Here is a 23,473-nt window from a genome sequence, read left to right as displayed (position 1 = left end):
ATAAGCAGTTTAAACCAAGTTTCATACAAGTCAAATATTTTGCGCATTTTATTTTACATCGGTTTTCTGTTTGGTGGTTATTGCGAATATGGGAAAATGCGATTGCATGAAATTGATAAAGGGATATTTACAATGGAAGAATCAGACCAGAACTGACCCGGAACCTTCGGTAATTATATATTTTGCTCAACGCATTAATTCTTGAAGTAGCAAGAAATTTAAATTTTTATATTCAAGAAAAGAAAACTGTCCAGAGCTAATCATTAGTACATTGTTCTTGCAACTCGAAAATGACAAAAACTTGGGAGCATTTCTGGAGGTTGATCTCGGCAATTTTATCAGGTACTGATGCAACTATCCATGAATGAGTTCTCTTCTATGTAGGTCAATTGCGACAGTGAGAATGGAGATCGATTCAATGAGTACAAATATGTCTTCTCCAGCCAGAGATCTTACGTTGGAACACTGGTCTAATATGAAAATCATTGTGCTTGTCCCATCAATTTTCTTTGGTTCGTTTTTAATTGGAAACCTTCGTAATCCAAACATACCTTCTCCAGGATTCGACCCTGAACGCCCACTTTTACTGCACATATGAGAGTGACACGCTGACCAACAGCAGAGTATAAACAACATACTGAATTACTTTGCAATTAGTTCTGAATACTTATTCTTGCAAACAAAAAGCAGATTTGAAGCCCGAAATACAGTTTGAAGAAAGTATGTTGCCGCATTCTACCTTCTCTGTATTCACTTGTCGGCTGGTAATACAAGATTTATACAACCAGAAACGACAAGCATGGAGTGCGCGCGGAGGATCATTAGAATGCAGCGCTGCATACGGTGAGGGGTGAACGAACGAAAGCACCGAGGAATGAGGTTTGTGCTGTGCGCCGGCAAAGGAAAGTATGTCTTGAAGAGGACTAAGCATCTTTCTAACCACATGCCACATTACCTTCCACCTTCCCTTTGTAGTAGTCCTTCAACAGAGCTGGAATTTTTTAGTAGTTTCCTCCAGAAGCACAAGAAATGTTTCTAAACTACTGCAGCTCAAAGGTTTCTCCGTGCACAGTAGTTCTTAATTGGAAACCACAATTTATGGTATTTTTATTACATATTAAAGATTATGTGTAGAACAACCAAACTCCATTCGAAAGTAAAAATCAAAATCAAGACGTCCATGGCTTGGTTCTGATAAACACGTGTCTCCGAGGCCCCTGATGCGTGGAATACCATCGGGCTTCGTAACTATATACATAAATTAGCGATTGAAGGGGTATGGTTTACTAATATCATTGAGATCCTTTATTCAGGTCGCTGAACACTGAAAACTACGATGCTAAAGATTCTTAAAATCAAAATTTAATGTCGCGGTTATCAAATGATTGGTATTTTCGAAATTTATTAGAAAGACTGAACTGCAATTTTGTAGTGTTACTGTTGTGGGACTTGTTACATCTTAATGAAGTCGTTAACTCCAGACTCGCACGTAAAGTATAACTTGGAAATATTTTTAAAGTCTGCAGAAACTAAACTTTAAACTGAAATAACGTAACATTAACCATCCTAGTGAGAGTACTGCTGCTTGTGCAGATTTTGAAATTAGCAGCACACACCGCGCACACATTCTCCATATGATCAGTAATGTGGTGTGGCAGTGTTTCAAGAAAAAAAATAAAGCCCTTCGATTCATCGCTTGCAATGTGAGGTCTTGGCGCTTGTGTCAGTAAACATGTGCTGTGTTTGCTGTTTCCTAACGTTTGTACAGATTCGAAAGTTAAACCTTGGTCGGCGAAAAATGCATTACTATAAAAGTTTACCTAACTCCTTTCCACTTTGGTGAGCTGAACGCCAAACCATAACGGATGCATCACGGTTAAAACTGCCAGACAAGGTGACCCACTTTGGAGCTCGGTCGATAGGGAAAGGTGGATGCTCGATGCAACAACCTTCACCCCCCCCCCCCCATGAACTCAAGAGTGACATAAGAGCCAAAAATAGAGGGGGAAACGTTACGTTCCTTGCACATGCTGACAGCCTCTCGGGCGACCTCGAGCCTGAGGGAACTGATACAAAACGGTGACTAGGAGTGATTCTTAAGATTTGAGAGCAAAACTCAAGATTCAGATTCTTAGGATTTGATTTGAACATTAAGACTATTTTTTTTCTCTAGTGATGTCTAGATATTAATCCCAAATTATCATCTAAATCGTGGATTTTGTTTTACAACTTTTGCCACCAAGAGTGTCGCCACCTACATTAATATTTCTACTCAACTGTAGAGGCAAAAATGTTGCCTTTTCCCATCAATCACACACGGAATAAATTCTACACTACAAGTATATGCAACCATTTCCGTACTTTCATATATACCTAACTACGACAGAATAATAAAATGGATCTTTATTGCACTGAACAAAACCGAACAGCTCGATACATAAAAACTATTTTCTGAATGTTGACTGCATTTCGACTCCTGTCTAGTCAGTTTGGATTAACTTTGACAATACGTCTGAATTTACTCTTGACCAAGGGTGTCCGCAGGAGGAGGCAATTGCCCCCCACCCTCCTGTCGATCTCGAATTACAAGCACAGTAACATTTAATCTACAGTTTAGGTTTACAATACCTTTACCCTCCACAGCTAATGTAATCCCACTTTTGTTAAAGTTAAACATGCTGGCGATCATGCAACTATTAATCATACAGGACAAACACACACGTCATCGGTGGTTCTGAATGGTTGTTCTTTGACGACGTTGCAAAACTAATAAGGAAGTACTGTATTAGTGGTTTTATTTGTGTGAAATTGGAAAAACAGTTGTCATATCTAGAGTCGTTTTCACGTTCAGAAGACACAATGGGCTCTTATGGGCAATGCTTTTCTTATGGGAAATACGAGCGCGCTGTTGTCAAATTTCTGGATTTACAAATTTAGCTTAAGTAAAATCGGTACCTGCAGTTTTGCAGGAAATTTTGTAGAGAATTCGATGGTGAACACAAAAAACTGGTAACTTGCTTACATAATTTTAAATAAATTAAAAACGCAAATTTTCTGTGAAAACACAATTTTTACATTGTTTTCATTCCTAACGTTGAAACATGCCGTAAAATTGAAGCTTTCATTATGAAAAAAATTGACACTGTTTTTTAATTGTCATAGGTGACGGTGGTACTCAGAATTTATCAATACTTTAAAGCAAATTTGCATTAAAAAAAATTCAAATAAAGTATGTAGAGATTTTTTATATTCGTGCAGTAGAAAATGTCGTCGCTGGCCATTTTTTGTTCTGTAATTCCAAGTAAAAACTTCCAGCGACAAAGTTGTGGAGAAAATAATGAAATTATTTTTTATAACCACTCAAAGGTTCCCAGAAATATTACTTCCATGCATTTAGTTTCTTTTTAACCCGAACCGCGCGCGAAGTAAGGAGACGTTGTCTGCCCATCTTGAGCCGACTCACCTCAGCATTCCGGCTAATCACCGCCAAATTTTCCAGTTGTTATCTTATTTCCATTCCATGAACTTCATGCAGTTTGTTATAATAGAATTGAAATTACTTAAATTTAATAATTGACAATTATTTCTAATGCTGCTGTTGTGAGCAACATTAGTGCTGTCGCAAATACACGTTGTTTTCATTTACATTACTGTCGACATTAATGCTGAAATGAAGATCACCTTTCACATAAATTAATAGACACCATATTAACCTTTGAAAGGCTTTCCAACACGTGACAAAATATGGGGCTTCAAGATAGAAATATGACATGCCTTGCTTGAGTCATTCACGTCTTATCAGTTCACGTGGGCCATAACTCATTTGTTTGTTTGGGTTGCAACTTGAATCTAACCCATGTGCCAGGGTCCCCTTACTTGAGTGAGAGATCTGCTTTGGTCTGTTTAGACTTTTTCCCTCTCCCGAAAAAGTGTTTTCAGTTGTGTGAGCTCTCAGTGATTTTTACTTTTTTAAGTGATTTCTGAAGTGTCATATTCGTGCATTACACTCGCATGTATAGTGATCGCAATGGATCATAGTAAAAAGGGTAACTGTAACGTTCACAGTATAATATTAATGTTAATAATTACATATAATTATCATTATATATATAAAATATGTAACACCTTCATTGTGAAGGAAGGTCATCATTTCCCGGCGACATGAGCTAGCGCTGTATTGGCAACACTGTGCGGTTTCTCCATAAGCCCCGTTGTCTCTTCTGAACGTGAAAACGACTCTAGTAGAAATCTCTCCAAGGACATAACACTTTTTAATATTATTAACATTGATTTTAACAATACTACTACTTTTATCAACAATCCCCTTCCCACCCACAAAATATCCTGAAGATGCTCCATGGTAAGAAGAGAGTACACACTACTTTTACACTACCCTTAAAAATTTTCAAATTACTTCATTGCGCCTGAATGTCGAGTTTTTGTACGTGACTGTATGTAGCTCTTGTTGAATGCACTAAACGTGACCTTGATCCAGCGGGAAACATTTCAATGATAGGTTGTTCACAACGATTTATTACCACCTGTTGCGCCGGGCCGACCACATCCAGAGCTCGACGACCGAGTATAGCAGTAGGTCTCGAGCACAGACCATTTCCAGTTATGTATTAAGGATTTAAAAGTACCTAGGCAAGTTTCGTAATGGGAACATGAATTTCTTTCGCGATAAACTACTCAATGCTGTTTACTTTAAAGAAAAATAGTTAAAGTAATCCTGAACACATGGCTTGACAAGATGTTCCTACCACAGGCGCGCAGACTTCGGGTGGGAAGGAGGACTGTTTTTGGCCAAAACAAATACTCTATATGAAAACTTTCCAAAATTATCGCACCTCAGAAAGTGGTAAACCGAGAAATAAAACAAAAATGTAGCAAAAAATACAGAGAAACATTAGTTTGTCAAAATTTGTTTCAGGTCCATTTTTATGCTCAAATAGACAATAAGGAGGGATTCAAACCATCATGCAATGTGCTTCCACCAGAATCTAAGCGGGGCTCCCTGGTTACAAGGCGACAGCGTTACCACAATGCCATCGGGGAGATATGGAGAAACGAAGGAAGAAATATAGAAATAAAAGAGTATAGAATGTACTAAGAAAAAGTAGGAATAGTAATAAAGAAGAATATACAAAGAAATGCAAGGTAAACTAAAAAAATAGTAATAAGAGACAGGGAGCCAAAGAGAAAAGATCACCGAAGCAGAGCCCACCTACAAAATACAGGGTGTTCCAAATAAAAGTACACAGATTGAAGGCATCCATTCGGGTTGGGTATAATTTTATTTGGGACACCCTGTATTTCTTTCGCCATTGTCACCACCTAAACCTAGGTCAAGTTCAGCCCTTCACAATCTGTATTCTGTGAAAGTGTTACGGATATTACATATGCTTGTATGAAACGCATTCTTGACAGCCTCTTATCGTATGCAACAGTTCAGCAATTTCATCACATACCAAAACAATTGCTACTCTGACGTATCTAGATCAGTTACTATTTGTCACATGTGGACTAGTTGCTAAGAACTGCGATGTAAAGCTGCCTTAAAATATTTAGCAACAGTTCCCGCAAAAGAAACTATAGATATACACACGCTATATGTACCAAAGTTAATAAAGGAAACTAAACTATAACAAAATAGGGGCCATTTACCCACTGTACTCCCCTCGAGAATTACGTAGATTCTTTTTATTCGACAAATTTCTATGTTTTACGTAATGTAAAAGTTGTTCCAGCGTTATGAAAGCACAAATAACATATTTGATCCCAAAGAATGGTCCACGTAAGTTAAAACCTGCAATTTCGGAGTATTTTCGTTGTTAGTAAGAACTGTTTGTATGCACATTAAAATAGCGAAAGAACACGTCGAAAACAACTATTAGTACCAAACCTAACAATTCTAAAACTACGTAAAATTATAGCTGCTGTTGTGGAAGTCGTTTTGGGTGCTATATACACTTACGCGAAGCCTTCGAGCTGTTCTGCTACACGGTAAAGTAACAAGCTAAGGTAACAGACTTACTTTACTTCACAATACATTTTCGAGAGCTAAAATAACCTGAAAACGTTGATAAACAAAATATTCACAAACCATGCCAAATATTTCACATTCTCCAGTGGGTACAGAGGGTCAAGGGTACCGAAAATACGCATTAAGTCAGGCTCTAATTGGGGAGAAACGCTGAGCTTCATTATCACCACATTGAACTACACTAGCATTCATATCTCGCCCCAAATGTTCATAAAAAAAAAAAATCCTAAATAGAAATGTCCACCTCTAAAGAGCGCTGCCAATAAATTCTATTTTACTGCCTTCGTACCTATTCCCTATACAACGATAAGCAAGAAAATTGTATTTTTTAGTAGAAATTTCCAACGGCTGATGCAACTTTGAGAACGTAGTATACAGTTACGGAATAGACAGTCCCTTCAACTGTACTTACATGGAAGTCGCACAGTCCCATTCAATGCTTCACCGAACCACGAAGACCCCATTCAACGATTTTTGCGCGACATGCAAATCCGTCATTCCGCACATTAAATTAGGTACTCAATACCTATAAACTAAGAATCACTTACTTGTCGTTAATTTCCAGGTTCTCTTCTTGAAATCGCTTTATTTCTAGCTTCAATTTAGCTTGCTCCTTTGATGATTCTTCGACAGACTTCCTGCCAACTGCCAATTCTCCATCGTATACGGACTTGATTCCGGCCACCTCCTGCGTTATTGTTTCTTCCGTGGTCAGGACCTGGCGTGTAAGCTTCAAATTTTCAGTCTCAAGTTGCCTTGTTCGTTCGATGTAAGTTACCAAACGGTTATTCAGATCTTGCAACTCCAATTTCTCAACTAGCCGACTATGTCGGGCAGGACCGAGGGGGCTGGAAAATTCTCCAAGCGAGGTAGATGATTCATCAGTCTTAGAGTCTTCTCTTGAATCGGGCGTGTTCACGGGACTCTTCATGCACACAGGAGCCATGATGATTCGATACTCTTCGATCCCACACAACTAGCAGCTACACTGAACACCCTAGTGGCCACTAAACCTGGTGAATTCAAAACACAGTATGGCCCAAGCACGTGTCGTATGACGTCACGAACAAATGAATACGAAAGTAGATCGTACGAAAAATGCTTGTCAGGTTAATCACCTGAATATAGTGCAATCAGCACGACGTTTGCAGAATCGAACAGTACTTGAAACAAAAATAAAATCCGGCCATCAGTTGCCATATTGTAAAAAAATGGCACAGCACTATTTTCACGGTTTTTCGAAAAACATTACAGTAGAGCGTCGATTATCCGAACGTCGGTCAACCGAACGACCGCTTAACCGAACTGTGTACTCGCTCGCACCTGTTACTCTCCCACCCTACCGTCCATCATCCCCCTCACTCCCAAACCAAGTTTCCCACAGTAGTCGCCGCACTGAGCCACCGCTGGCGGAACATTGCTTCTAATGGGGTCTTCATAAGGCGCTGCTGACCGGCCAAGCCGCCAGTCGCTGTGTTTCAACAATCAGCACACTTCTGTCGGTGTATGTATTGTTCATGCAAAATGCGTATGTAATATGTACATATTTTTGTTTAATAAACTGTACCACATACTATATATTCCTACTAAAGTTGCCTTTGTACGTTACTTTGTAATACTTAAAGAGATGCCTGTTTTTATGAATAAATTTACTGTACAGTACTTCTTTTTGGCAAATAAACATGTACAGTTCGATTATCCGAACAAACCAGTTTTCCGAACACCCATGTCCCCCAATTACTTCGGATAATCGACGCTCTACTGTATTCCTATAACCTTTCTCGTTGAGGGGAAACCTCCGCGACGCAGGAAATAAAAGACTGTCAATAACAGATGACCCGGAGAATTTTTCTTTGTATTACGTAAAAATAAACGTGGCGTCAGCCGTCGATTCTATGTTATTTAGATGTATACATCAATTTTGGTGCGTGACAGTTTTCTCAAGTACGTTTAATCCAACAGCAGTATCAAACACGCCAAAAATTATTTTGCAAGTGCTAAATAACAGTTTTGTAAAAGGACATGGTTGAGAATGTTCAAATTGTGACATGCAAGTTACCGATGCCTGAATAATATTAAACATGTGGAAATTAACAGAATTTAAAAATACATTTAAGGACTATGTGAGCTATGGGTTGTGCATCATTCATTATCATTTATGACCATATGTGCCAGCCTCGTTGGACAGGGTAAGCCAGAGACAGCAGGTTCGAACCCTATAATGGATGTGTCACTGTGCTTGCTCCTTCAACCCTTTCATCATTCATGATCATTTTCACGATTAACCCACGAAGAAGTAGAAACGCAACGTAAAATAACCGAATTTGTAAACAAAGTTAATATTGTTTACCACAGAAAGGACTACAAAACGTTATGTAAACAATTTGGTTTGGACCCTTTCTTTAACAGAAGAGTGGCGTCATTTTCCTACAGAAATTGATTAAATATGACTGTCAGTGTTCCGGGCTATTAGAAACTATAACCTTTCATGTAGGCCGACACAGTGCAAACACACAGAGATCAAGAAGAGTCGACGTGCATAGGTTTTCATCTAGTGCGAATGCAGGACACAGTGACCGGACTATTAAAAACTGTAGAATTTGATTCATTCACAGATTCATATAGTGCACTGAAGAAAAAAATACATCAACAAGTGCATAAATTATTGTAAATATTGTGTATATAGATTGTCATTTTCATTGTGTTTTTCTATGCATAGTATATTATGTGAGATGTATCCTGTGCTGAACTAATAAATAATAATAATAAAAGAAAGGCAAGACGAGATATAAATATCAATACGCCCAAATCAAACAACCCGGTTTTCAAAGGGCGTAACAGTTACACGTGATTCATCCCTTTCCAAGGATGGCTCTACAAGACACGATTGCCCATGCCAAACTAATTGATCCAGAGCCCCTACGGCCACTCAGCAACCGTGAAAGTCGTTAGAGGACAATCATCACGTCGCTCAATCAACCAGTTCGATGTACGTACGTACAGTTTCTCTTCTGTCTATGGTCACCCTCGTTCACGCGCTCAGACTGCAGTGCTTGCGCGTTCCAAATAATTACTAGGTTACTCAAGCTATTTTTCATTCCAAAATTTTACTGTTACCTTCCAATCGTCACTACATACGTCCTCCCCCTCTTTGTTACTGCTGTACTCAGGAATCGGAGGAGAGGTTTCCCACTGCCACAAGTGCGACACACGAAGCCTCCGCCCCCGCTCACTCCCTCCTTTTCGCCCCTCTTGCAACGCCTCAGTACCGCAGCTCTCTCTGTACTCCACTCTTGCAATGATTTGGTTTACTTTACTTCGCTTTTTTTCCACTTTAGGCTAATCACAAAGATGTGGATGAGTGATGATATTGATGAAGGGGCAGTCACAAACACCCAAGTCGTGATTCGAACCTGGGACCCCTGACGTTGTAGCGCGCTGTGCTAACCACTCCACCACGGAGGGCGACCCCACACTTGCATGGAGAGCGTTCGATGTTTCAACAGCGGGTTGACCCCACGTCGACGAATCTTGAGGATGATCAGGTCGCGAGCAAGTGCGTCAGCAAGATATGGCAACACCGAACATTGTGCAAGCCTCCTACTTCCATGTCTACGAGTATAGACTATCGTAGAGGCCCTTATTCAAATCCCATTAGTTAAATTATGACCAAATTACACGGTATGCAAGTCAGTCCATAAATAGACGGCCGTAAAATCAGGATACCTTGTTTGGTAATTATTCTGTGTACAGTCACGGACACTTCTGGATTGTAACAACCCTAGTGACTTTCAATGGGATTACTGTAAGCCAGAAATGTCCATGACTGTACGTGTCTCCTTACTAGAGCGAGTATTTATATGCAGTAGCATGTTTTTAATGATTTTGATTCTTGTTATTCTAACAGCTTTGGCTAATCGCGACAATGAGGTTGAGTGATGAGATAACAAAATCGATGGACACTAAGAAGGAACACCCTTGACCAGGCCGGGATTTTAAACCTGGACTCTTGGCTACGACATAACGCGCTACAACGCCAGACGTCCAAGGTTCAAATCCCGGCTTGGGCATGTTTTATTGAAAAGACATTTCACCACGTGGATTAATACAAGCCATTGGGTCACCCTCATTCTACGGGGGATCGGAGAAGATTATGACTTACTGGATGACAGAACGCTGCTGGAAACTTGTAATTTTAGGATAATATTTTTGTTGATCGTCTCTGTTATTTAGTAAGTTTCTTGTACTCCAAGATAACTAAAGTGCCCTTTGAGTTCTAAGTGGACTGACTGGAGTTAATAAATGAATTTCCAGGCAGAGAAAGTACTCTGTGGAGGGCAATCTCAATTATTGTCCAGTGAAATATGCCTTTTTGTATGTAATATTGAGGTAACAGTCCATTAAAACTTGTCGTGTATATGAGGGGGGGTACAGGAACGGAGGGGGTGGAGAGGTTATTCTAAATTCTTGCGTTCCCTTCTTGGATCCTCACTGTGGATACTGGGGGGAAGTGCTACGTTATTGATGGGATAACAGTTTACGGCATATTTTGCTAGTTTTAAGTGCATGTAAATACTGTCTATTTCTTACAGCGTAATTCAAGTTTGATAAATACAAATCACAAGGTGAGGATCCAGGGGCGGCGCCAGAAATTTTCGACCGGGTGGGCAGAAGCTCCAAAGTGATAGATTAGGGTGGGCAGTATAAATGTAAGACCATATATAGTATATGTGTGTGTGTAAGACGTATGTATCCCCCTCTCTCTTACACTCCCGATTTTCCTCTTACTTCTTTTCACTTTCCTTATTTTCCTATTTATTCTTTTCTAATCTATTCTAGCATCTTGTTCCATTTCCTTTCGTTTTGTCTCTGATGGACACAATTATTTCAACGAAGTGTTTACACATGCGCAGCCATACACCAGCCATACACTCTAATCACATTCTTTCATGCATGTTAATACAGTGAAATAAATGTGAATTAGGTTTAAGCTTGTGTTGCAAATACAAGGCACATACTTGATTTTATGTATTCGGCGGCAATGATAGAAAGTGCGATGGTAGTCAATCGTGAAGTTTCTCGTAATTTAAATGCATGTTCCTGAGCATAGTATTTTCATCGTATAAGTTTTTGACTGAAAGAGTTTTCTTACTCCTTGGGGGTTACTTTTCTTAGCTTACAAGGTTTGTACAACTGACAAATCTATCTGAATGTTTGTAGTAGCAGCGATTGGGTGCCAACATTTGAGGGGCAAGGACAATATACGCAGGGTTGCCCATCCCCCCAAAGGCCAATGGCGCATCCCCACAAAAATCATGTCCCCCACCCAAATCATATCATTTGTGCCCTGAAACTATATCGTAATCCCTAAGCAGTATACCAACACTAAGCACTATATTTTAAGAAGTGATGTTACTCATGAATATGGAGAATATCGCTCATGTCTTGTAATGCAGCTATAGCATAAAAATTCACATCCACCTCAGTAAAGCGCCAAACACGCATTGTTGTAACAAACACATTATTGCGAGCGAAGCAAGCAAGAACATTTTTACATCCATGTCTTTGCAGGCTTTCAAGAATATTAATTTAACGGGGTGTCAATACTTTCTTAGGATCCCGGGATATTTAGTCTTTTCCAATTTCTGTTTTGGCACGTTCGTGGTCGAAAACGTGTGGATATCATATCGCTAAATACAGTCTCCAAAATTTAATGTTCAAACTCTCTCTTCACTACAGAAATTCCTTGACAATCTAAGATTTAACACTGTATCAAGAGCTTCCTATCTCCCCCTTTAAATTTCTTAACTCAATCCTACCACAAAAATGTCCATGCCAATTTTAGACTTACTGTTGATATTGAAGACTGGATATTGCCTCCTCCAAAAAATTAATTCTCGGTCCCCACACCAGAATTTCTGCGACATTCTAAGACAATAGTAATACACAAGAATTGGATATCTTAATGCTCAGTGCCCCTCTAACTAAAATACCCGCCATAATCTAAGACTTAGAGTTGAATACTATCCCCGCCATAGTGCGGGGGCAAAAAGTGGCAAAATGTGGCTGGGGAACTGCATCCCCCACTTCCCGCTCCTCCTAATCGCCGCCACTGAATGTTTGGATTAAAATGAACGTCTTATTAGGAATGATTTAAAACACACACGGAAAACAAATTATTTGTTCATTGTCCATTAAGTATCCCTAGCATAGGCGTAGCTACGGGGTGTGCCGGGTGTGCCTAGGCACACCCTAATGGGCTGCTTTATCAAAGAGAATTAAAGACAGATATTTCAATAAGAGAGAAAATAAGGGGCAGTTTGTAAGAAGTTCAAAATTTTATTACTTGGTACAAACGTGTGCATTATCGCTGATGAAACGAGTGTCTGTAGTTTTTCAATTTTTTGATGTCATTGGAGAAAGAAGATATTTACTGCATTCTACTCTGTACTACAGCGACTGTCTTCTATACATGTCACAAGCTGCACGTGTGAGAGAGCTTTCTCCAAGCTTACACAAGTTAAAACTAAATTAAGAGCAACTCAGAAACAGGATAGATTGGAAGCCCTGCTCTGTCTATTGATGTAAATGAAGTTATTGATGAGTTTAAGAACATTGTACCTTTTGACAGACGTCTCTTGTTATAGATGACGTGTATTTTGATGTATTTGTTTGTAACATTTATGAACATTTTGTGTGTGTAATTTCTATGCAAACACTGTCATTTAGTGAATTTATATTCCTTTACAAACATCAGTGCAGTTAAAGAGCCAAGTGATTGTGTTGCAAAATATGCTATTAAAAAGGTACAAGACCTCATTTTTTCCTTTGTGCACACCCAAATATAAAGTTCTAGCTACGCCTATGATCCCTAGGCTAATGAAAGGCTATTTTGACAAAATATCACTCGTCATAAGTAATAAACAAGTAAGATTGAGAAATCTGTTCAGAATTTAAGAGATTATTAGCTAAGTTGATATTCGTTTTCTGAAGAACTGTCCTATTACTAATGCGGGAGAAACAATAACGTATGGTTACATGAACATATTTTTTGAGGTAACAAAATGATTTAGGACACAAGAAATTCATCGAAGTTGATCATCGTACCAGTAATACTTCATCTATTTTTCATTGGGTTGTATGGCGTGACCATTTCGAACACACTAGCATGTCAACCTCTATCCTGTGCAGCATACCCTGGAAACTTTATTCTTTCAGGGCAACGAGTCCCTGGCGCCTGGAACCACTGTCAAAGTAATAATTTATGAGGGTTTGTATTTTGAGTGTCAGCGTGTTTGTTTTCGCCCCTTCTTTACACACATCTAATCACCATTGAACCTTATCGTCATCATCAAAATTAGCAGAAAAATGACTTAAAATAAAACAAATCAACCAGAACTTACTCTTCCAAAATTGAAGTTTCATTAGTTTATACCTCTTTGAAAGTTGAGGTGGTAATTTCAATCGCACGGCGTTTCATTAGTGGATCAAGGCAGCTAATTCCGTGAACAATGACGTTGTTTTCCGAAAGTCTCAATTACTTGTCTCAGGCAATCACTCTCTTAAAATAGACGCATCTTCTGTGGTGATAAAATGCCATGTTTGGTGCGAGTTCTCTCTGTATACAATTTTTTTTCCCCCAGTGGCATAACGCTGTCGCATTATAATGAAGAGGTCCTGTTTCGACTCTCCGTCCTCTGGTGGAAGCACAATGCACACGGGTTCGGACTATACGATAAACTGTAGGTTAAGTCCCGATTAGCCCATCTGAGCATAAAAGTGGGCTTAAAATCAAACTAACAAAATCGTCTTCTGGATACTTCGTGACATAACTTTTTTTCTTTACTTCAGCTGCATCTACAGATTCTGTCGACATTTTCGGGTGATTCGTGTTGCAAAATTTGTGTGTCGAAAGAGGATTTCTAAATATGATAAGCCAGTCATTAGCAATTGAATAATTCTGTAGCTTTTTCCATACATAACTGGTTCATTAAAATGTATTCACTTCGGTATTGTAGTGATTATTGTGATTCGTTCTTATTAGTAGAACGAATATAAAGTTGATATTTCGTATATCATATTGATATTTGAAGATGACAGGTATATAAAAATTGTAATAAAAAAAGGGACATTTCTGGAATTTCAATGCAGAGCTAATTAAAATTATATTATACTCTATAGCAGGGATATCCAACTTCAATCAAGCAGTTATCTACTTTTTATTGTGAAAACAGGCAGTGAGCTACTATTAATCGTTAATCTTTGCAAAAATTTGTACCTACTCAGCCATTATACATTATAGAAGTTGAATTCAAATAATGTATATTCGTATAATTACAATAGATAACTGCGATCGACCAACAAACGCCCCGCGATCGACCGGTCAATCGCGATCGACGCGTTGGACATGCCTGCTCTATAGCATACTTAAACCCGAAGGTTTATGGCTGCAGCAACACAAGCCTTCCATCTGTCCCTATCCTGGGCAAGATCGATCCAATCTTTCCCATCCTTACCGATTTATTTTAGGTTCATCTCAACGTTATCCCTCCATCCTCGTCTTAGCCTTCCCACTGTTCCCTTACCATCAGGTTTCCCAACAAGAATCCTGTAAACTATTCTTTCCTCTGCCATTCGTGTCACATGGCCTGCCCATCTAACTAAGCCTTCTTGATTAAATTATTCTAATATTAATTAAAAAGTCGAAATAATTTATTGTGTTGCAGGTGGAAGTAACGCTAAGATGATGTTTAGATTTGTTTCTTTGGAGATTATTTTAACCATAGCCAGGTCGGAATATATATACGTAGTGGAGGCCCTGAGCTGCAGCCCTCAAGTTCACCCTCAATTCTGATTTAATCTTGATCATACCCTGCATAATTTTGAGCCTCCTAAGCCTACTAGCTGCTTTTAAACATGGAAGTATTAACTTGATCACAGTTTTTGTTTCAACAATGACAAAAGTGGCTTTTTATGGGTTGATAATATGTGAACATTTCCAGCGTAGATAATATGTACAAGTAAAATGTACATGTTATGAACACCAGGTTACACTTGAATATTTAGTCATTCATATATCCCCGAGTATATGTACTTATTGAATTTGATTGGGTGGGCAATCGGGTGGGCACAGGAATTTTTGGGTGGGCGCTTGCCCACCCGTGCCCACCCCTGTCGCCGTCCCTGCATAATGTCACTTTAGGATAATCGTTCCAACTCCACCCACAAACACGCGCCATCGATTGGCAATCGCTCACTCCTGAATGAAATAGCGTGACGTCAGAGACAGTAATGTACAACCTCACGGGAAGGATGTCTGAGTAAACGCTGGTCGCCTGGCAACAGAATTTCCTGAACTCAAGGTCGATGGCATGGAAGGGGAGGTCTGTCTGGAACGGGCCGCTTCGAAAGCCTTACCTGTGGGTGGTTCTTTACTTGCTGTCTAGGTTTCAGTTTTGGTTATTTGAGGTGTGTGGATAAACGGATTTATTTTTAATAGAGCATCTTTGAACACTATTAACGTGATCGTAAGTTTAAAACGCATCAAAGAAATTAACTGTTATGGTAGCTTTCAACATGACTATGTAACAAATAGCCTATAAAAAGCACTAGAAAATAATGACTAACAATCGTATGATTCGTTTCGATTATAGTTTTCTCTGCATGGAACATAATTTAGCACAACGCGACGGCAGGAGTCAAGGGTTCGAATCGCGGCATGAGCGCGTGATTGTCCTTTCATCAATTTCATCACATATCACCCATCCTCGGCGTCGCGATTAGCCAAGAGTGGAAGTAATGCGACGCTACATAACAAAATCAAACATCTAGACTTCAGATACAAAATTAAGCAACATTCTGGCACAGAATAAATATTGATTATCCTGTGCAAGGTCAATCCAATATTGGTCACCCTTGCTACTTTCCTTCAGGTTCGCCTCAACATCGTCGGTCTTTCATCGTTGTCTTTGCCTTGGTTGTTGATGGAGACATACAATTTGCAGCGTACTGTGGATATATTTAGTAGCTAGCAAACGATTTTCATCTTCAGATTCTGAATAAATTGTAACCGGCTGACAATTCTCTGAACGCTAGTGACAATAGTTCTACATTAGCATGCAATGTTAATTGGACATTATCCACTGTCCAGTGCTTTAAACTATACTTATTCTAAACACTGCGTTTCGAGAGAGTTGTACTACGAAGTGGAGTAGTTGACTAGGGCGGCAGATTGCAGTAAAGTAACAGGTCTGTCGTAGGTTCGATTCCCACCACCGGCAAAGAAATTTTTGTTCACCTGAAGACGAGACACGAGGTGCTCTCCCGAAATGAAGTGTTAGAATAAGAACAGTTCAAAGCACCCGACAATAATGTTAAATTAACATTGCGGCTGACAATTGCTTGAACCAAGTTTCACGCAGATATACCATAATCATGTCAAGTCGAGGTTTTTAAACGACACACATCACATTGAAAAATGTGTCGACCGCCACTGGTAGCGCCCCCTCCCAAGGGGCACTTCAGTGTGAATGACTGTCTAAAATTGACGCCTCGAGTAACTGGAAAACGTGGGGGCGGCAGAAGGAAATAGGCAAGGCAAAACACCCAATTCCACGCTAACTCACGTCACGGGTCGCCTACACGCAAAGCCCTTGACCTTATTCTTATCTTCCACAGCAAACGTACGCACACTACGCTAAGTCTCGACATTCCTTTCTGAGCTCTGAAAAGGAAATAGCCTTATCATTTACCCATAATCCTCTCTAGGAAGAGGGCACAATGTGGTAACAATTGTGCGTAATAAACTAACTAGAAGTATTCAATGAATCAGCACGTGTCCTTTCGAAACATACTGGAGCTGCCAACACGTTTCACGAATTCTACCGTGGAAAGCTGGAAGAAAGATTCCTGGAGATGATGCATTAAAAAATTTTAAAAAGGGATTATGCTATAAAAATTACGGCTTTGAATTTGCGTGGGCGTCTTGCCCCAGATGAACAAACGTGTTGAGTGATGATTCACTGCCGCCAAGGTTCTTAGTTCGAGGTCGGTCAGGGTAAATTGGTGTTAGCATGGGCGCACGGAAGGGGGGCAAGGGGAGTCGTGCCCCCTTGGAAAATGATTTAATTTCAGCCACAATAATATGCGTTAATTATTGCATGAATATGATAAATTCAAATTTAAGCAATGTTTTTTGAGGGAACAACACTATTAATGAGGAAAATGTGCCTTGTTTGCTCCCCCTGGATAAAAATACCTTCCTCTCCCCTCCCTGGAAAAAATCCTGCGGATGTCCATGGGTGTTAGCTCTTAGGTAATAAAGTATGCTAATTACCTCAATGTGTTTTTCTTAATTTTACGTCCCATCTCTGGTAGTTTCGACGATCAGGATGAATAACAATTAGATGAAGTAAAACTTACAACTGAACAAACAACGTGCTCAGCCACCAAGTCGACTTAGAAGGATAACTAGAAGCCAAAATTACCGTTGTTACATGTATTTCAGTCGTATTAGCTTCGCGTATCTACCACATACGTTATAACAGCGATGATAAGGATGGACGACGGCAAACTATGAAATGGATGAAAGGGAAAGCACAATGATACATCCATTCCTTAACCCGGGTTCGAACTTGAACCATGTTTCTCTGAATTCGTAGCGCGTGACGATGACCACCACTTCAATCTACTGCGTCCATCAAAACACGTCCGACAATTCATACAATTTATGTTTCTCTTTAACCAAAACAGTCTAGAAAATGGTACAAATCAAGAGGCAATAAACGATGAAAGTTTTTTTTTCAGGGTAGGGGAATAGGGGAAGTTGTACAAATTTCAAATCGTCTTTTCGATTAGTCCCTAATAGTGTTAGCGTGCAATGGGATTCATAAACGCTGCCACGCAAATTGTTCACTATTCTCATTAATTGGTCTTCTACTTGTACTTGTTTTTAAATAATGAAATTGCACTGATGCCGATGAAAGGGTTGTCAACTACTTCGTTGGTGTTTTGTTCCAATTCTTGAATCTCGCACCGAATTAACATGGCGATGAAAACTTTACCTGTCAATATTTAGGCATTCCACTACACAAATTGCTCAATTCAACTTAATCCAACTATTGCGAGTTGGAAACCCTGAGGGATTCCCTCAGCGAGACCACCACACCTGCACAAATATTTCGTGGTGGTAACCACAAGCAACGGATACCTTGGGCCTCGAAGCACGCATTCGTGTTTTTGGCGTGACGTCACCGGTTGAAAATGACGCAACGTGACGCCGTTTATATACACGTGGGTTCCATGGCAAGCGGAAACGCCAGTAGAGGCGTTGAAAGTAGCAGATGTGAGGAGGAACGTGATTCGTGCCAGATCGCGAGGTACACCCAACGGCACAAGAAACAGTAGGCAAATTGTCCATCACCATTTTCATTCGGTCTGTATTACACAATGTGATTATAATTAATTTAATAATAACGTCAATAAGCAGAAGGCAATGCCTGCATCGAACCATATTTCATTCATCGATAGTTTCATTCCTTAAAACAACACAGGATGTAGAATAAAAAGTAATGAAAATAGCGGTGGACAATTTCCCTACCATTATCTTTGCCGTTGACTGTACTGGCAGGCAGCGAGAATACTACCAACAGTAAATAACCATAATGTAGAATACCACTATTTCCTCCCCCTTATTTTATCAGCACCTGCCATGACATCATGTCTTTCCAAATGGTAATGTTGTGCGTGACCCCTAAGCTTTTCGCCCACGCAATGAATTCCAAGTTGAATGGTTGGAAACTGTTATAATGGCTCCCTCTCCCTCTCTTTGGAGTACAATTGCCAACACTGGCCAGAAGTCGCTCAATCTAGTGGATTCGTAATGCAGCACGGGAGAAAAACTAACTTTTCCGGCAACTTAGTGTTCCTTAGCAAAACACAGAGAAAGAGAGAAAGAAAGAGAGAGAGAAAATCTATACAAACGCGCTTAAACTACAGCCGACATGCTGAAGACAAGCTGTAGGGTTATATTTCATCCATAGGAAGAAAACAACTTTGGCCTACCTAAATTATGCACTTATTTGCATTGAAAGGGGTACTTTAGATTATTGCAAGAGTAATTTAGTGGAAAGAAACCTAATGATAACTCTACGGGGGGAAGGTGGGAAGAGGCTGAGCGGGCCATTTCTAAATTTTATGTAAGATAATCTTGAACAATACGTCGACATATTTTGTGTGGCAGAATTTAAAATCATGCTTAATTAATATGTAATGGTAGCTATTAACCTGAAACCCTGTGAGAAGACATTCATTCCATAATAAGATAGATAATACCGAGAAATCATCACAAGTGAAACAGGAAAAACATAAGCAAATCATCGAAGACAAAAACCTAACTGCCTGACCTAGTCACTATTGATGGAACTCAAAATACAAATTTTAAAAATGTAAATTGTGGTTAAATAAAATTATGAGAAAATTACATACCAATCTGTGGTATTGATATGTAGAAATCTTCACATACTGACCCAGGGTGGCCACTCTAAGACTATGATAAAATTCAAGTATAATTACCGGTTTTCAAGGTGAACCTTCCAAAAATTCAAGGGTATACAAGAAGATGTTTTATCTACATCAACATATTACGAATCTCACCATTAACACACATGCACACACAAATATATTAACAATATAAAAGGTCTGTGTTGATTCCAATGTATGCAAAAATTCTAAATCAATTCAATTAAACTTAACGGAGTTTATATTTGCAATTCCACACATTCAGACTAGAAATACATCTTCAAACACAAGTGACGATTGTTACGGGATAAACTAATCTACAAAAATTTGTTAATTGTACAAGGACTTCAAACTCAAATTATTATATTCTACTTTAAGATATCCTGCAAAAGACATTAAGAAAGTAAATGGATTGAGAGAATTCTGTTTTATTTTCCCTGCAACTTTCTTTTCCTTTCTCGATAAAAATAAAACCTATACTGTGAAAAACTTGCCTCAGGGTATTTATAAATATGTATAAATTCAATGGGACTTGGATTAATAAAAGTTGCAATTTTTCACGTAGAATTCCCGGTGAGTAGACACTCTGTGACCATTCAAAATTGGTCTCCGTGACAATGAATAAAATGTGATGCAGTTAAAAGATCAAATTTGGGTCTAGATGCTATAATCCTGAGCAACTAGGAGGTTACGATAATGCTTGTAGCAATAGCAGTGTGAGAATGCATGCAATTTACAGCTTCCAGTTGCTTAAGATTTGCTGCTTCTAGATCTCATTTTGATAATTGTAACATTTTTCATGTCTATGGGATTATAACCCACCCTCAGTTTGAACTTGCTCCTAAAAAGTACCCCAAGCATGCATGCATTGTATATATTTTCAATTAAATAATAAATGTTACAGCATGGTCAATTGTAAACTATTTTAATAATAGAAAAAAGGCAAAACACATTCCTGTGCAAGTTACAGTGCCGTGAAAGTACAAAATGTACCCAATCATGGCTACAGAGAATCTGATGTGCTCAGCACCACTATCATGCTGTAGGGACATTGTTGGAAAATTTCTCATGCGAAGTCACCCATCATGGGAATTGAACTGAGTCTCTTGCATGTTAGTAGATGCCATACTGACTTGACCACCACAACTACTAAATTTATATTTTTAATAATAATGACAAAAGTGTTGGAGCAGCTGTAAACATCATCTTCTGGCAAAAGTACTCTAATCCTATTTCCTAGATTTAGTAGTGATAATTTCAAAAAGTATTATTTACAGAAAAAAAAGCACTAGTTTGCTGTTTATTAAGATGTAAAAACACTTAACATAACGTTTCAACCCTGTTTCAGGGTCTTCCTCAGACGAAGAACTAAAGTAAAAATTAAGTGTTTTTACATCTTAGTAAACTGCCTTGGTCAGCAACTTAGTGTTTTTTAATATGGAAACAACGCTTCATTATAATACAAGAAAAAAAAGGACTAGTCTAAACATACCAAGATTCTATAACCCTTTAGCAACAAGTGCATCACAAACGGCTGTTAAACTGAAAATTAAAAAGTTCCCAAAATATAACAAAAAACAAATTTAAAATCCTTAGGACAATTAATAATACTGGCATTAATAGATCCTGGGTAGCTTGACAAAGTTTTACTAGTTTTTGACAGTTAAAACATAACTCTCTTCATGAATGCACGTAATGAATATAATTTGATGTGTAATGCCATCCCTCCTGTAATGACACTCTAATGTAATCTAATCTATTTGGCTACATGCTCAGAAGCTCTAAGATTGCAAATACTGTTTTAGATAATAGGGTCATGGTTCAGATTGTGTAATATTTTTTCCAAGCTATCCAGGAGGATGTAGATTGTATTTAGAATACTGGAAACAGTTTTGAAAATAAGTTTTAAGTTCAAAGAAATTACTAGCTTCACTTGAAAGACACAGAATGTATTAATTTGCACATTAAGTTGTGCACCTTGCCACCCTCGTAAGTCATCATGGTCTGTAACATTCTGTGTGTGTGTGTGTGTATATATATATATATATATATATATATATATATATATATATATATATATATATATATATATATATGCATGTAGTAGATGAATGAAACTGAAAATACCTAATCTACTTCAAATGTAGGAATACAGAGCATTCCCTGACATTCGCTACGATACTCGGCGGCAAGTGGCCCAGCGTCAGCACTTGTCTTTCCCGGTGAACAGGGTCCGCGACAGTTGCTAGAGTCAGCTATTAAAATTACAGTTTTCGTATTGTGTATTAACCATGACTACAGAAGGTGTTGAAAATGATGTCCCTCTGCTACAACACATTCCGCTTCTCCGAAGGAAATTGGCATTTACACGTGCAAGTCCGTCTGCTGTAATTCTACCGATTTCTCCTACAATACTCTTTTAACTCACGGATGGTGTGCGGATTGTCTTTGTATACTTTATTTTTTAGATTTCCCCATAAATAAAAATAGCAGACTGACAAATCGGGGGATCTAGAAGGCCATAATCCTCTACTAATAACCCTGTACTCGAAAATTTCCTTTATCAAATTCAATGTTTCATCTGCTGCATGGACAGTTGCTGAATCCTGCTGGAAATAAGCACTCTGACACTCAATATCGGTTAACTGTTCAAAAAATGGGGTGAGCCTATGTGCAGTTATAGTGCACCATACGCCAACCTTCTCATCATGTAAAGGAGTTTCATGAATGAGATGAGGATTTTCTGTACACCAGTATCTATTGCTTTGCGTTATAACATGGCCATGTAAGTAAAACCATGCATCATCTGTAAAAATAAATTTCGGATCCACGACGACATCGGCAACACTTTGTAAAACCCAGTTACAAAAATTCACACAACTAGCATTATCTCTAGGCTGTAATTCATGCACTATTGTCACTCTGTAGGGCTTAAATTTAAGAATTTTAGCGGATCTAAATGCTGTGGTTTTTGAAACACCCGTTTCTTGTGAGAGGCGGCGGATAGATTTCCGAGGAGACTTTTCTAACCTTTCTCCTATCTCATTCCGTTCTTCCTCCTATCTCGTTGAGCTTTTCCTCAGTAAGTACACATGGGTTTTTCTTTCCACTTTTATTCAGAACTGACCCTGTTATTCTAAACTTTTTTACGAGGTTTAATATAGTGGTCCTATGTGGAACGGGAACACCAGGAAATTTTGTTGCAAATCGTCGTCGCACTTCTCCACAATTCCTGTTTCCGAAGTAACACTCGACAAGATAAATCCTTTGTTGTAATGTAAACTTTTGTGGTGCCATATTAAGCCACAATCTTCAACTCATGGACACGGCACAACACAACTTCCGAGGGAGGATTATACTGGCGTCAGTCTGCAACGTCAACAGAAAGGGAAAGAGAGCGAAAAAAAAAAACCAGACTGAGTCTCGTAGCAAATGTCAGGGAATGCTCTGTAGTAATGTTGTAGGCATGTAGGACAATAATTATAGTGATAGGAGCATCAAACCTGATGTACCTAACCTACTCATGAACAAGCTGGATGGATAGGAAAAATGGTTACCTGTTCAGTATGTGCTTATAGGGATGTATAGAATTTGATCCATGTAGAAAATGCATGTGCACAATGATAATACTGGAATTACCTAATTGGAATTTGGATCATCAGACAATTTGCCAACTAAAATCCTTGTACTCACAAATACAAAAAGATTAACAAGGTATTGTAGATCATTTGGATGCTGAAACATGTGACAAATTTTCACCTGCATGTCAAAACAGTGCACAAATGAAGAGCTTTACATATATCACCTTCTCCCATCATGCTTCATTCTCTCGGCTGTACCCAGGGGCCTTCCCGATGGTGCAGTGGTAGCATTGTTGCCTTTTAATCAAGGGGTCTCGGGTTCGATAGA

General features: G+C 38.9%; 1 protein-coding gene across 3 annotated transcripts in view; it reads right to left on the bottom strand.

Annotated features, from left to right (window-relative positions):
* Positions 1 to 23,473, bottom strand: part of LOC146002905 (lamin-like) — a 76,123-nt gene that overhangs the window by 48,426 nt on the left and 4,224 nt on the right. The window contains exon 1 of one of the 3 annotated variants that reach the window (XM_083141020.1): positions 6,595 to 7,070. The exons of the other annotated variants lie outside the window; for them this stretch is intronic. Within the exon in view, the coding sequence (XP_082997146.1) occupies positions 6,595 to 6,992 (398 nt within the window). The 5' untranslated portion in view covers positions 6,993 to 7,070. Of the gene's footprint in view, positions 1 to 6,594; positions 7,071 to 23,473 lie in introns of those variants that run through there. 3 annotated transcript variants of the gene reach the window in all.

The sequence above is a fragment of the Lepisma saccharinum genome, chromosome 1 (genome assembly GCF_977018435.1).
Source record: "Lepisma saccharinum chromosome 1, izLepSacc3.1, whole genome shotgun sequence".
NCBI lineage: Eukaryota > Metazoa > Arthropoda > Insecta > Zygentoma > Lepismatidae > Lepisma > Lepisma saccharinum.
Note: the sequence above shows the minus strand (reverse complement) of the source record. Positions and strands in the feature narration are given on the sequence as shown.